This window comes from Hypanus sabinus, chromosome 8 (genome assembly GCF_030144855.1).
Source record: "Hypanus sabinus isolate sHypSab1 chromosome 8, sHypSab1.hap1, whole genome shotgun sequence".
Lineage (NCBI taxonomy): Eukaryota > Metazoa > Chordata > Chondrichthyes > Myliobatiformes > Dasyatidae > Hypanus > Hypanus sabinus.
This window is the reverse complement of record NC_082713.1, coordinates 124353604-124365888: the sequence shown is the minus strand read 5'-3', so window position 1 is coordinate 124365888 and position 12285 is coordinate 124353604. Positions and strand designations below refer to the sequence as shown.

The 12285-nt window shown below is 44.8% G+C and overlaps 1 protein-coding gene across 2 annotated transcripts in view; it reads left to right on the top strand.

Annotated features, from left to right (window-relative positions):
- The window catches only part of dgki (diacylglycerol kinase, iota), a 253553-nt gene that overhangs the window by 121990 nt on the left and 119278 nt on the right, over window positions 1–12285 (top strand). For both annotated transcript variants that reach the window (XM_059977765.1, XM_059977764.1), the window contains exon 11: window positions 1787–1869. In XM_059977765.1, coding sequence (XP_059833748.1) covers window positions 1787–1869 — 83 coding nt within the window. The remainder of the gene's footprint in view (window positions 1–1786; window positions 1870–12285) is intronic.

Sequence of the window (12285 nt, the reverse complement as noted above, 5' to 3'; positions counted from 1 at the left end):
TCTCCTAGTTGTCAGCCATTTTCATGCTCCATCCCATTCCCGCACTGACATGACTGGGCAGTAGATGGAGACCATTAAAGATAAAGTTAGCTTTATTTGTCACATGTTTATCAAAATGTCGAAACACGCAGTGAATTTCGTCATTTGCATCAAATAAAAATCAGTGAGAATTGTGCTAGATGGTCCCCAGTTGTCACCACTTTTCCAGTGCCCAAGACTCTCTAACCCTAACCATAACCACGGGTCTTTGAATTACAGAAGGAACCGGAGCCCCCGGAGGAAACCCATACTGCCGTGGGGGCAACGTACGCATAGTGGTGGGAAATAAATCTGGTTTCAGGCATTGTAATAGTGGTATTCTACCCCCCATATTAGAGGAACTGCATCTCACATTCCATCTTGGTACCCTGAGACCGGGCAGTATGAGCACTGAATTACCTGACTTACAGTATCTGCTCCCCCTTGCCCCTACTCTCTTTACTCTCCCTTCCTGATACATCTGCCCCCATCACCAGATCTTACTCCCCTCTCCATCTGCCCACCACCCACACACTCCTCCCACCTCTTTCCCCTCTCCATCTCACTCTATTTATTCCATGTCCCGCCTTCCTTTCCATCATTTCCACCTATCACCACCCAGCTTCTTTCTCTCCTCCTCCCTCATCTTCTGCCAAACACCGCCCCCACCTTGCTATTCCTGCCAGCTCTTGTTCCACCCCTTCGCTCATTTTATACCAGCTATATCCTCGCTATCTTTCACAGCAGATCAACCCAAAACGCCAACTGTCCATGTCCCTCCTGACCCACCAGCATCTCGTGTGCTGCTCCAGATTCCAACATCTGCTGCCTCCTGTACCTGCAAAACAGCTCTTAGTGTATAAGCCTTCATAAATCAGGGCATACAGTGCGAGTTAGGATATTATGTTGAATGGTATCAGACATTGGTGAGGAATTTGGAGTATTGTATGCAGTTCTGGTCACCTACTTATAGACAGATATCAATAAACGTGAAAGAGTGCGTGGAAAATTTACACGGATGTTTCCAGGACTTGAGGCGTGAGTTACGGAGAAAGGTTGAATAGTTTAGGACTTTATTCCCTGGAATGTAACAGAGATCTTATAGACGTATACAAAATGATGAGGGGCATAGATAGGTAATTTCATTCAGGCCTTGAGGTTGGTTGAGACTAGAACTAGTGGTCATAGGTTTAGGGTGAAAGGTGCAAAACTTAAGGGGAACCTGCAGGGAAACTCTTTCACTTGGAGAGTGATGTGAGTATGGATCGAGTTGGCAGCAGAAGTGATGGATGTGGACTCAACTGCAACATTTAAGAGAAGTTTAGATAAGTATATGGATGGGGAGATGTGGATTGCTATGGTCTGGGTGCAGGTAGATGGAACCAGGTAGAATAACCTGTCAGCATAGACCAGATGGGCCAAATGGCCTGTTTCTGTGCAGCAGTGCTGTATGATTCTATGGAGTTGCTGCTACCTTGCATCTCTCAGTCCTGTGCCCTCTTCCGATGACACACACGTCACAGGGTCATCTTTCCCTTTCCCTGATCCTATTTGCTGATGGATTGAAGCACAGAATGTGCAGTCAGTAGGTTCCACAGCAGGACATCAGCATGCCCTCCATTCTACAAGCCCTGCCGAGTCAGACCGAGCTAGCGAGTGCTCTCCATGGCCCAGCCCCCACCGCCACCCCTCCCCAAGCCTGGTCATTGTTCTCTGTGGCTTCATCTTCCCTTTACGTGTGTGTTTACTTTGTACATTTCTGTGACAGGGAAACAAGGTCCTACAGATGTTCATGTGGTGTCTAAATCCTCGGCAAGTCTTTGACCTCTCACAGGGAGGACCGAAAGAAGCGTAAGTCTAATGCCACGGTCACAGAACACCAGTCGTACTTCTGTGTGGTTGTTTGCATGGTAACTTCACCTGAGCACACCACCGACCCATGTGTACGCACCACTTTCACAGCCACGGGGCTTCTGTTAGATATTTCCTGGAGCTCCACTTCTCTGATAAGCCTGACGGTTGGATGTTACTATTATCCCACCACATTTAAGATTCATTTTTATACTGCATTATAATAACTTGTCCAGGAAGCTCAATAAGTTTAGACCATAAGACATAGAAACAGAATTAGGCCATTCAGCCCAACAAATCTGTTCTGCCATTCAGTCATGGCTGATTTATATTCCTTCTTAACCTTATTCTCCTCCCTTCTCCCCATAACCTTTCCATGCCCTCACTAATCAAGAAGCTATCAACACCCACTTTAAATATATGCAATGACTTGGCTTCCGCAGTTGTCTTGGGAATGAATTCAAAAGTTTAAAGGTTCATTTATTATTAAAGTATACAACTCTGAAATTATTCTTCTCTGGGTAGCCGTGAAACCAAGAAAGAAAAGCTAGGCAGCATGATCATTAACCCCCAAATCCCACCTCTCCCCACAAAAAAGACAAATGAAACAGATCAGGTATATCGACCCCCAAATCCGCTCCCCCGCACAAAAAAAAAGATCAGGCAAAAAAACCATAGATAAGACTGAAAAATGTCTATAGTCCAAGTCCATGTCCAAAACACAGAAAATCTGGGGAATATTTTCTGGGCAGAGCGGCAGGCTCCCCCTCTCTGATAGCAGAGCAATCACAAGGCAGGCAACCGGTACTCGTCTTCTGCGTTCGGCTCTTCCATCGCTTTAATCGGCACGCAATGGGAGCTTTAATCGGTGAAATGGACTCGGACATCAGCTTGCTTCCCGTCCCGCCACCTGCTCACTGTGAGGTTTTGTGCATGCTGCCTCAGTCTGGAATCCTCTCAGAGACTGTAGGGTGCTAAAGCACCCAAAAGATCACCAAACCTCCGTATTCGCCTCGATGTTTCAATCCCCCCATCGCTTTAATGGGCAAAATGGTGATGGCTAGTGGCTTGTCCACAGTCTGCTCACCACCTCTCAGAGACTGCAGAGTGCTGGAACACCCAAATGACCAAACAGCAAATCACAGGTTCAACAGTTCCAGAATCACATCCAAGACAAAAAACAAACGTAAAAGACACAGAAATGAAATTAATGGTTTCATGATCTATCCAGAAGATGTTGACTAAAGGAGTGTTGTGCGCAGTCACCATCTTGATTGACTAGAAAGTGTTTTCCACAAATTCACCACCTCTGGCTAAAGAAATTCCTCTTCATCTTTCTTACAAAGAGATGCCCTTTTTTTCTGAGTCTATGCCCTTTGGTCCTAGACTCCACCACTACAGGAAACGTCCTTAACATGTCCACTCTATCTAGACTTTTCAATATTCGGTAAATTTTAATGAGACCCTCCCCCCTTCATTCTTCCAAATTACACTGAGTACAGGCCCAGAGACATTAAACATTCCTCATGTTAACTGTTCTATTCCCAGGATCACGCTCGTAAACCTCCTCTGGACCCTCTCCAGTGCCAGCACATCCCTGCTTAAATAAGGGGCCCAAAAGTGCTCACAATACTCAAAATATGGTCTGATAAATTCCTTATACAAGCTTAGCATTACATCCTTGCTTTTATATTCTAGTCTTCCTGAAATGAATGCTAACGTTCCATTTGCTTTCCTTATCACCAACTCAACCTGAAAGTCAACCTTTATGGAATCCAGCCCTTTGCCTTTTCCACTTATCACCAACTACCTGGCTTCACCTATCACTGTCCAGCTTGTGCTCCTTCCCCTCTCTCACCCTATCTTTTTATTCCAGCATCTTCTCCCTCCCTTTCCATTCCAAATGAAGGGTCGACTGTTTATTCATTTCCATAGATGTTGCCTGACCTGCTGAGTTCCTCCAGCATTTTGTGTGTACTGATTTAGGGAATCATGCATGAGGACTCCCAAGTCCCTTTGAGCCTCTGATTTTTGAATTCACTCCCCATTTCAAAAATATTCAGCACCTTTATTCCTTCCACCAAAGTGCATGGCCATACGTGGTATTTCATCTGCCACTTCTTTGCCCATTCTCCTTTCAAATGCCCCTCGATCGTTAACCCTTTTGTTCCCAGGATTATTATCACAAAACTTCCTTTGGGTCCTCTCCTCTCCAAAACTAGCCAATCCTTCATAGACGTGGCTCCCAAAAAGATTTAGTACAGGTTGACCCAAAGTTATAAATCGCTGACTTGAGCAAGTGTTCAGAAGATCAGCAGGCGGATTTTCCAGCTGTTGTGGGGCTGTGGTAAAGGTCTGGCATATGGGAATTAGGTTCACACAATGCCTGAATGGTTGAATTAAACATCCTTGATTAACCTCATGTTGCCCTTGGTTAGCCTATATTTTAACTTAAGTACGTTGCCAAGAGCCTGCTTTTCAAATTGTAAATTGATTTATTATTGTCACATGTACTAAGATGCAATGAAAAACTTAGTTTTGCATGCTATTCCTATAGATCATTTCAACACATTAGTACGTTGAGGTAATATGGGGAAAAAGCAATAACAGAATGCAGAATAAAGTGTCACAGTTACTGGGAAAGGGCAGTCCAGGCAATCATTAAGGTGCAAGGCCATAACAGGGTAGATTGTGAGGTCATGAGTTTGCCCTTACAGTCTTAGGAGATAGTTCAAGAGTCTTATCACAAGAGGGTAGATGCTTTCCTTGAGCCTGGTGGCACCTGCTTTCATGCTTTTGTACCTTCTGCACATTGGCGAGGGGAGAAGAAGGAATGATCAGGGTGGGTTATGTGCTTGCTTTACCGAGCCAGTGAGAAGTATAGACAGGGTCCATGAGGAGACTGGTGAGCTGATTTCTGTGATGCGCTGAGCCATGTTTAAAGCTCTGCACTGTCTTGGTTTTGGGCTGATTAGGGCATAACCAAGCTGATTGGATACTTTCTGTGGTATATCGATTAAAAATTGATACTGGTCGGCAGGGACATGCCAAATTTCTTCGGCCTCCTGAAGAAGTAGACTGTTTGGGTCACGAATAGGTCTCAGGAACAAAAATCTGTGGTTACCTGGTTGAGGACCTGTAAAACAACTGAGAAACCCCCAGAGTTCAAGACTACAATGCTAATTAGTGCAATTAAACAATTGTGGAGTTTACTGTAATTAAGCAATTGCTGTATACAGAGGTGATTTGCCTTGGAGCTTTCTGACAATACACTTCATGGATATTGCCCACGCAAAGGTTCCAAACAAATGTACAGTTGGCTTTGCATGAGATATCTTGATGACAGTGTGCACTTTTCAAGGTGAGATCAGACTTCCCTTACACGATATGTACAGTGATTCGGTTACTGGATTAGAAATCCAGCAGGTGTGAGTTCAAACACTGCTGTGGAAATTGGGAAAAGTAACCCTTCAGTGTAATCAGAGGTGGAAAATAATCTATCCCACACTCAGGTCATGACAGAAGTGATAAACTCCACCACTGTATGTTGTAGTTAAAATGGTATGCTTGGGTGAGTCTTTTCTACCATTGCCCGTATGACTGAGAGTAAACATAAACTGCAGATGCCAGAAATATGAAATAAAAACAGCAAATACTGGAAACGTTCAATTGGTCATGCAGCGTCTATGGAGAGTGAACCTGAGTCATGTAGTGTTAGTATTTATTTCAAGAGGACTAAAATATAAAAGCGAGGATGTATAAGGCCACACTTGGAATATTGTAAGCAGTTTGGTGCCCCTTATCCTAGAAAGGAGGTGCTGGCTTCAGAGAGGGTCTAGTGGAAGGTCACGAGAACGATTCTAGGAACGTAAGAGGAACATTTGATGGCTCTGGGCCTGCGCTCACTGGAGTTTAGAAAAATGAAAGGGGATCACATTGAAAGGCCTCAAAACAGTGGATGTGGAGATGATGTTTCCTGTAGTGGAGGTGTCTAGAACCCGAGGGCACAGCTTCAGAAAAGAAGGATGTCACTTTAGAACAGAGATGAGAAGGAATTTCTTTTGCCAGAGGACGGTGAATGTTGGAATTCATTGCCACAGCTAGCTGCGGAGGCCAAGTTATTGGGTATATTTGTAACAGTGGTTGATGGGTTCCTGATTAGTAAGGGTGTCAAATGTTACAGAAGGAAAATAGGAGAATGGGGTTGAGAGAGATAATAAATTAGCCATAATGGAACAGTGGAGCAGACATATTCTGCTAATGTGTCTTGTGATCTTATGGTCTTAATGTTTCAGGACTGCAACCTTGCATCAGAACTGATGGAGGGTCATCTGTATTAACTTTGTTGTTCTCCCCACAGACGCTGCTTGCCCTGCTGAATATTTCCAGCATTTGTTGTTTTCATTTCAGTGTGGGTAGAAGGTTCAACAATTTGATCTGACAATTCCTGAGCATTCAAATTGAAATATACTGAATATCAGGTTGGCTCCAGGGATGAGGGGATTAAGCTCTGAGGAGAGATTGATTCACCTGGGACTAGAGTCATAGGATAATACAGCACAGAAACAAGCCTTTTGGCCCATCTAGTCCATGCCAAGCTGTTAATCTGCCTAGTCCCATCAACCTGCACCCAGACCAGAGCCCTCTATACCCTTCTCATCCATCTACCTATCCAAACTTCTTTTAAATGTTGAAATTGAACCTGCATCCATCACTAGCACTGGCAGCTCATTCTCACTGCCCTCTGAGTGAACAGGTTTTCCCTCATGTTCCCCTTAAACATTTCACCTTTTCCCCCTAGCCCACAACCTCTAGTTGTATTCTCACCCAGCCTCAGTGGAATAAGCTTGGTTGCATTTACACTATCTATACCCTCATAATTTTGTATACCTCTATCAAATCTCACTTCAATCTTCTATGTTCGAGGGAATAAAGTCCAAACCCATTCAATCTTTCACTATAGCTCAAGTCGTTGCAATATCCTTGTAAATTTTCTCTGCCGTCTTTCACCCTTCTTTACATCCTTCCTGTGGGTAGGTGGTCAAAACTGCACACAATACTCCAAATTTGGCCTTACCAACATCTTATACAAATTCAACATATTACAGCCCCTCTACCCATATATTGACTTATGAAAGCCAATGTGCCAGAATGAGCCTATCTACCTGTGACACCACTTTCAAGGAATTATGGATCTGTATTCCCAGATCTTTCTGTTCTGCAGCACATCTCAGTGGCCTACCGCTTACAGTACTGTGTAAGCCCTACCTGGGTTGGTCTTCCCAAAGTGTAACGCCTCACACATATCTGCATTAAATGCCATCTGCCATTTTTCCAGCTGATGCAGATCCCACTGCAAGCTTTGATAGTTTCCCTTGCTGTCCACAGATCTTGGTGTCATCCACAAATTTGATGATCCAGTTTACCACATTTTCATCCAGATCGCTGATATAGATGACAAACAACAATGGTCACTGATCCCTGTGGCACTCCACTAATCACAGGCTTCCAGTCAGAGAGGCAACCATCTACTACCACTCTCTGGCTTCTCCCACAAAGCCAATGTCTAATCCAATTACTACCTCATCTTGAATGTCAGGCGACTAAACCTTCTTGACCAATCTCCCATGTGGGACCTTGTCAAAGGCCTTGTTGAAGTCTATGTAGACAACATCTACTGCCTTGCCTTCATCAACTTTCCAAGTAACTTCCTCAAAAATCTCTATATAAGATTGGTTATTTACGACTCACCACACACAAAGCCATGTTGACTATCCCAAATTAATCCTTGTCTATCCAAATACATATACATTCATTCTCTTGGGATACCTTCCAATAAATTTCCCAATACTGATGTCAGGCTCTCAGCCTATAATTTCCTGGCCTATTCTTAGAGCCTTTTTTAAACAATGGAACAACATTAACTATCCTCCAATTCCCCCTGTATCTCACCAGTGGCTAACAATTTTTTAAACATATATCTCTGCTAGGCCCCCTGCAATTTCTGCAGTTGCCTCCCACTGGGTCTAAGTGAATATCTTGTCAGGCACTGAGGATCTATCTACCATAATATGCCTCAAAGCAGCAAACACCCCTCCTCCTCTGTCATCTGTATAGGGACACTGACCTCGCTGTTGCATTTCCTCACATCTACAGACTCTGTGTCCATCTCCCGAGTAAATACAGATGCAAAAAATCTATTTCAGATCTCTGCCACTATGATACACTATGATACCTCTATGATCTTCCAGAGGTCAATTTTGTCCCTTGCTATCCTTTTGCTCTTACTATGTCTGTAGAACCCCTTAGGATTCTCATTCACCTTATCTGGTAGGGCAACTTCATGTCTTCTTTTAGCCCTCTTGATTTCCTTCTTCATTTTTTACACCTCTCAGGTACCTCATTTGTTCCTACCTGCCTATACCTGCTATGCACCTCCTTCTTTTTCTTAACCAGGGTCTCACTAGCTCTCAAAAACCAAAGTTCCCTAAACCTGTTATCCTTGCCTTTTATTCTAACAGAAACATAGAAACTGTATTCTCAAAATTTCTCTTTTGAAGGCCTCCCACTTATCAAGTATACCTTGGCCAGAAAATAGCCTATCCCAATCCATGCTTGCTAGATCCTTTTCGAAACCATCAAAGTTGGACTTTCTCCAATATCGAATCTCAACCCAAGGACCAGGCCAATCTTTAAACTAATGGCTTTATGATCACAAGATGCAAAGTGTTCCCCTAAGATAAGCTTCTGTTGCCTGCCCTCTCTTATTCCTTAATCGGGGATCTAGTATCACACTCTCTCTAGGTGGGACTTCAGTGTACTGATTAAAGAAACTCTCCTGAACACATTTGACAAACTCTATCCCATCCAGTTCTTTTACACTCTGGGAGACACAGTCAATATGTGGAAAGTTAAAATCACCTACGGTACTATCACAACCTTATGTTTCTTGCAACAGTCTGCAATCTCTCTACAGATTTGCTCCTCTAGATCCTGTGGACTGTTTGGTGGTCTATAGTATGATCCCATTAACGTGATCATTGCTTTCTCATTCCTACCCATAAAGCCTCATTAAACAAGCTCTCCCGTCTGTCCTGTCTGAGCACCTCTGTGATCTCTTCCCTGACCAGTAATGCCCCCTTTCCGTTTTATTCCCTCCCACTCTATCATGTCCAAAACAAAACACTGGAATAATGAGCTGCCAGCCCTGCCCCTTCTGCAACCAAGTCTCACTAATGTCTACAATGTCGTAATTCCACGTACTCATCTGCCTTTCCTACAATACTCCTGTGCAGCTCAGAAATTTAGTTCCACCATGCTCAATCTTTTGACTCCTGACTTCTAGTCGGCTTAGTAACATCTTTATCCACAAACACTCCACTATCTGTTCCAGCGTTCTGCTTACCATCCCCCGAAACTCTAGTTTAAACAACCCCTCCCCCTACCCCATGCATCACAAGCATGCCTTCATGCTAAACCCCCCACCACCCTGTTTAGGTGCAAATTGTCCCTTCTGTACAGGCCACACCTTCCCCGGAAGGGAACCCAATGATCCAATAATCTGAAGCCCTCCCTCCTGCACCGACTCCTTACCCACATGTTAAACTGTATAATCTTCCTATTTCTGGCCTCACCAGCTCGTGGCATGGGTAGTAATCCTGTGATCACAACCCTGGAGGCCCTGTCTTTTAACTGCACCTAACTCTCTGAACTCACTTTGCAGGACCTCGCATCCCTCCTACCCATGTCATGGGTGCCGACGCGGACCACAACCTCTGGCTTCTCACCCTCCCACTTAAAAATTCTGTGCACTGGGTCCAAGATGTCCCTGACCCTGGTACCCGGGAGGCAACATACCATCCAGGAATCTCGTTCTTGTCCACAGAACCTCCTTCTGTTCCCTGAACCAAAAATCCCCTATCACTACAGCTTCCCTCTTCTCCCCACCCTTCCCTTCTGAACCACAGAGCCGGACTCAGTGCCAGAGACACGGCCACTGTGGCTTTCCTCTGCTAGATCATGCCCCCAGCATTATCCACAGTGGTGTTGAGGGGTACACTGAATAGCTGACTTTCCCCTTTCCCCCTTGTGATGGTCAACCAGTTACCTGCATCTTGGGTGTAACTACCTCCCTGTATGTCCTGTCTATCAATCCCCCCCCCCCCCCCCCCGCCTTCCAGCTCCAGCTTCTTAATACAGTCTGTTGGAAGCTGCAACTGGATGCACTTCTTGCAGGTGTATTCTTCAGGGACTCTGGAGTTCTCCCTGCCTTCCCACATCAACCAAGATGAGTATTCCACTATTCTGCCTGGCATCCACACTGCCCTAACTGTGCAATAAGAAATAAAGAAAGAATGAGTAACTAAAAAGCCTACCTATGGCCTACGTTTCTCCTCGCCAAAGACTCAACTCCCCCACTCTAACATTGGCTTGCCCACGCAATGTCCGCTCTGCTTAAACCTAACTTATTTTATTGGACCTCTCCAAGTGCCTTATTATGCACAGTCCAGTGTCGCCTCAGAAACTGTGGTGTGCAAAATGTGCCAGCTGCCCGTGCTCACATCTTTAAAACTCTGTGTCCCTCTATGCAATCCAATGTCTCCTTGGGAACTGTGGCACGCAGAATGTCACTGTGTGACCATACTCACCGGAATTCAGAAGAACAAGATGGGATCTTATAGAAACGTATAAAACTATGAAAGGGATAAATAAGATAGAGGCAGGAAGGTTGTTTCCACTGCTAAGTGAACTAGAACTAGGGGACATAGCCTGAAGATTCGAGGGAATGGATGTAGGCATATTTCAAATGGTGTAGCTATAAGAGTATCTCAGATGATGTAGGTATGTCCAGTGATGTTAACTTAGGGATGTAGACATCTCTCCAGCATTCTTTCTGGCAAGCAAGTTAATGCTTCAAATCTGATGACTCAGTATCGGGGGAACCAGATGGTTTTGGTTGTGTAGTACAGACAGCCTAGGAGTGGATCAATAGATTCATGCACCGAAGCACATTCTTGCTTGAATATTGGTGTGGAGATGGATGGGAAAATGCACCCGAAGGAGCTGGATCTTACCCTGTGTTAAATGCACGTGTCTGAGAGTGGGCCAAAGTGGATCAGCCTACGAGGGCTGACCGGGCCGCAGGCATCAAGACCTCAAGCCATAACCTGACTGCTGTCACTTACGATGATCCAGGAGGAGGCCATTCATCCCTTTAGGGGCTAGTTACTGAAAACTGAGGTGTATAGGAACTCACTGTTGAACCTCTGGAATTCTCTAATGTGACTGTGATTGAGACAGGCACTATAGCAAGATTTAACATAGACCTGGGCAGTTACATGGATTGGAAAGGTTTTAGAGGAATATGGGGGCAAATGGGACCTACTTAAGATGGATATCCTGGTTGGCATGGATGAGCTGGACTGAGAAGCCTGTTTTCCTGCTGTGTGATTTTACGACTCTGTCCCACAAGGTTCTGGAAGATACATCATTGAAGGCACTGAGAAAGGAAGTGGACACAGTTTTGATAGATCAGGGCACTGAGGGTTATGGGGAATGGACACAGGAGTAGAGATGTGGTCTGTGGGCAGATCGGCCAGGGCAGGCTTGAGGGGCCAAGTGGTCTGCTCCTGTTTTCTTCAGGTCTTCAGTTCCATTTCTTGCCCGTGCTCACCAGTGCAATCCCATCAGTGTCATTCTTATTTCTGTGTAGCATACAACTTATTCTCCTCACAAGCCCATCTATTTGATTGTTCTGCCACTTACTCGCAGAGCAACAATTTACAGTGGCCAAATTGACCCACCATCCAATAATTCATTGAACTACTTTTCATAGACAAGGTCTACATCTAACTATACCTCTATCTGGCCCCCAGTACTTCCAACTTCTCCAGTTTATCCCACATTAGGAATCATTGCTTCCTACTGATAAGCTGATAGAGGCCCCATGGGCTTGAAAGAGGGCAGAGAAAATTTCCAATGATGTTACTGGGACTTGAGAATCTGAGTTACAGGGGTATGTTGAATGCTTTAGGATTTTACTCCCTGGAATGTAGGAGAATGAGGGAAGATCTTATACTGGTATACAAAATACCAAGGAGCAGGGTACATAAGTGAAAGCTTTTTTCCGAGGTTGGTTGAGACAAGATCTGGAGGTCATAGGTTTAGGGTGAAAGGTGAAGTATTTAAAGGGAACCTGAGGGAGAGCTTCTTCATTCAGAGGGTGGTGCGAGTGTGGAATGAGCTGCCTGTGGTGGTGGTGGATGTGGGTTCAATTGCAGCAATTAAGAGAAGTTTGGATAGGTACATGGGTGGGTTGCTGTGGTCTGGGTGCAGGTAGGTAGAACCAGGCAGCAGACCAGGTCATCACAGCCTAGATAGGCCGAAGGGCCTGTATTTATGCTGTAACGCTCTATG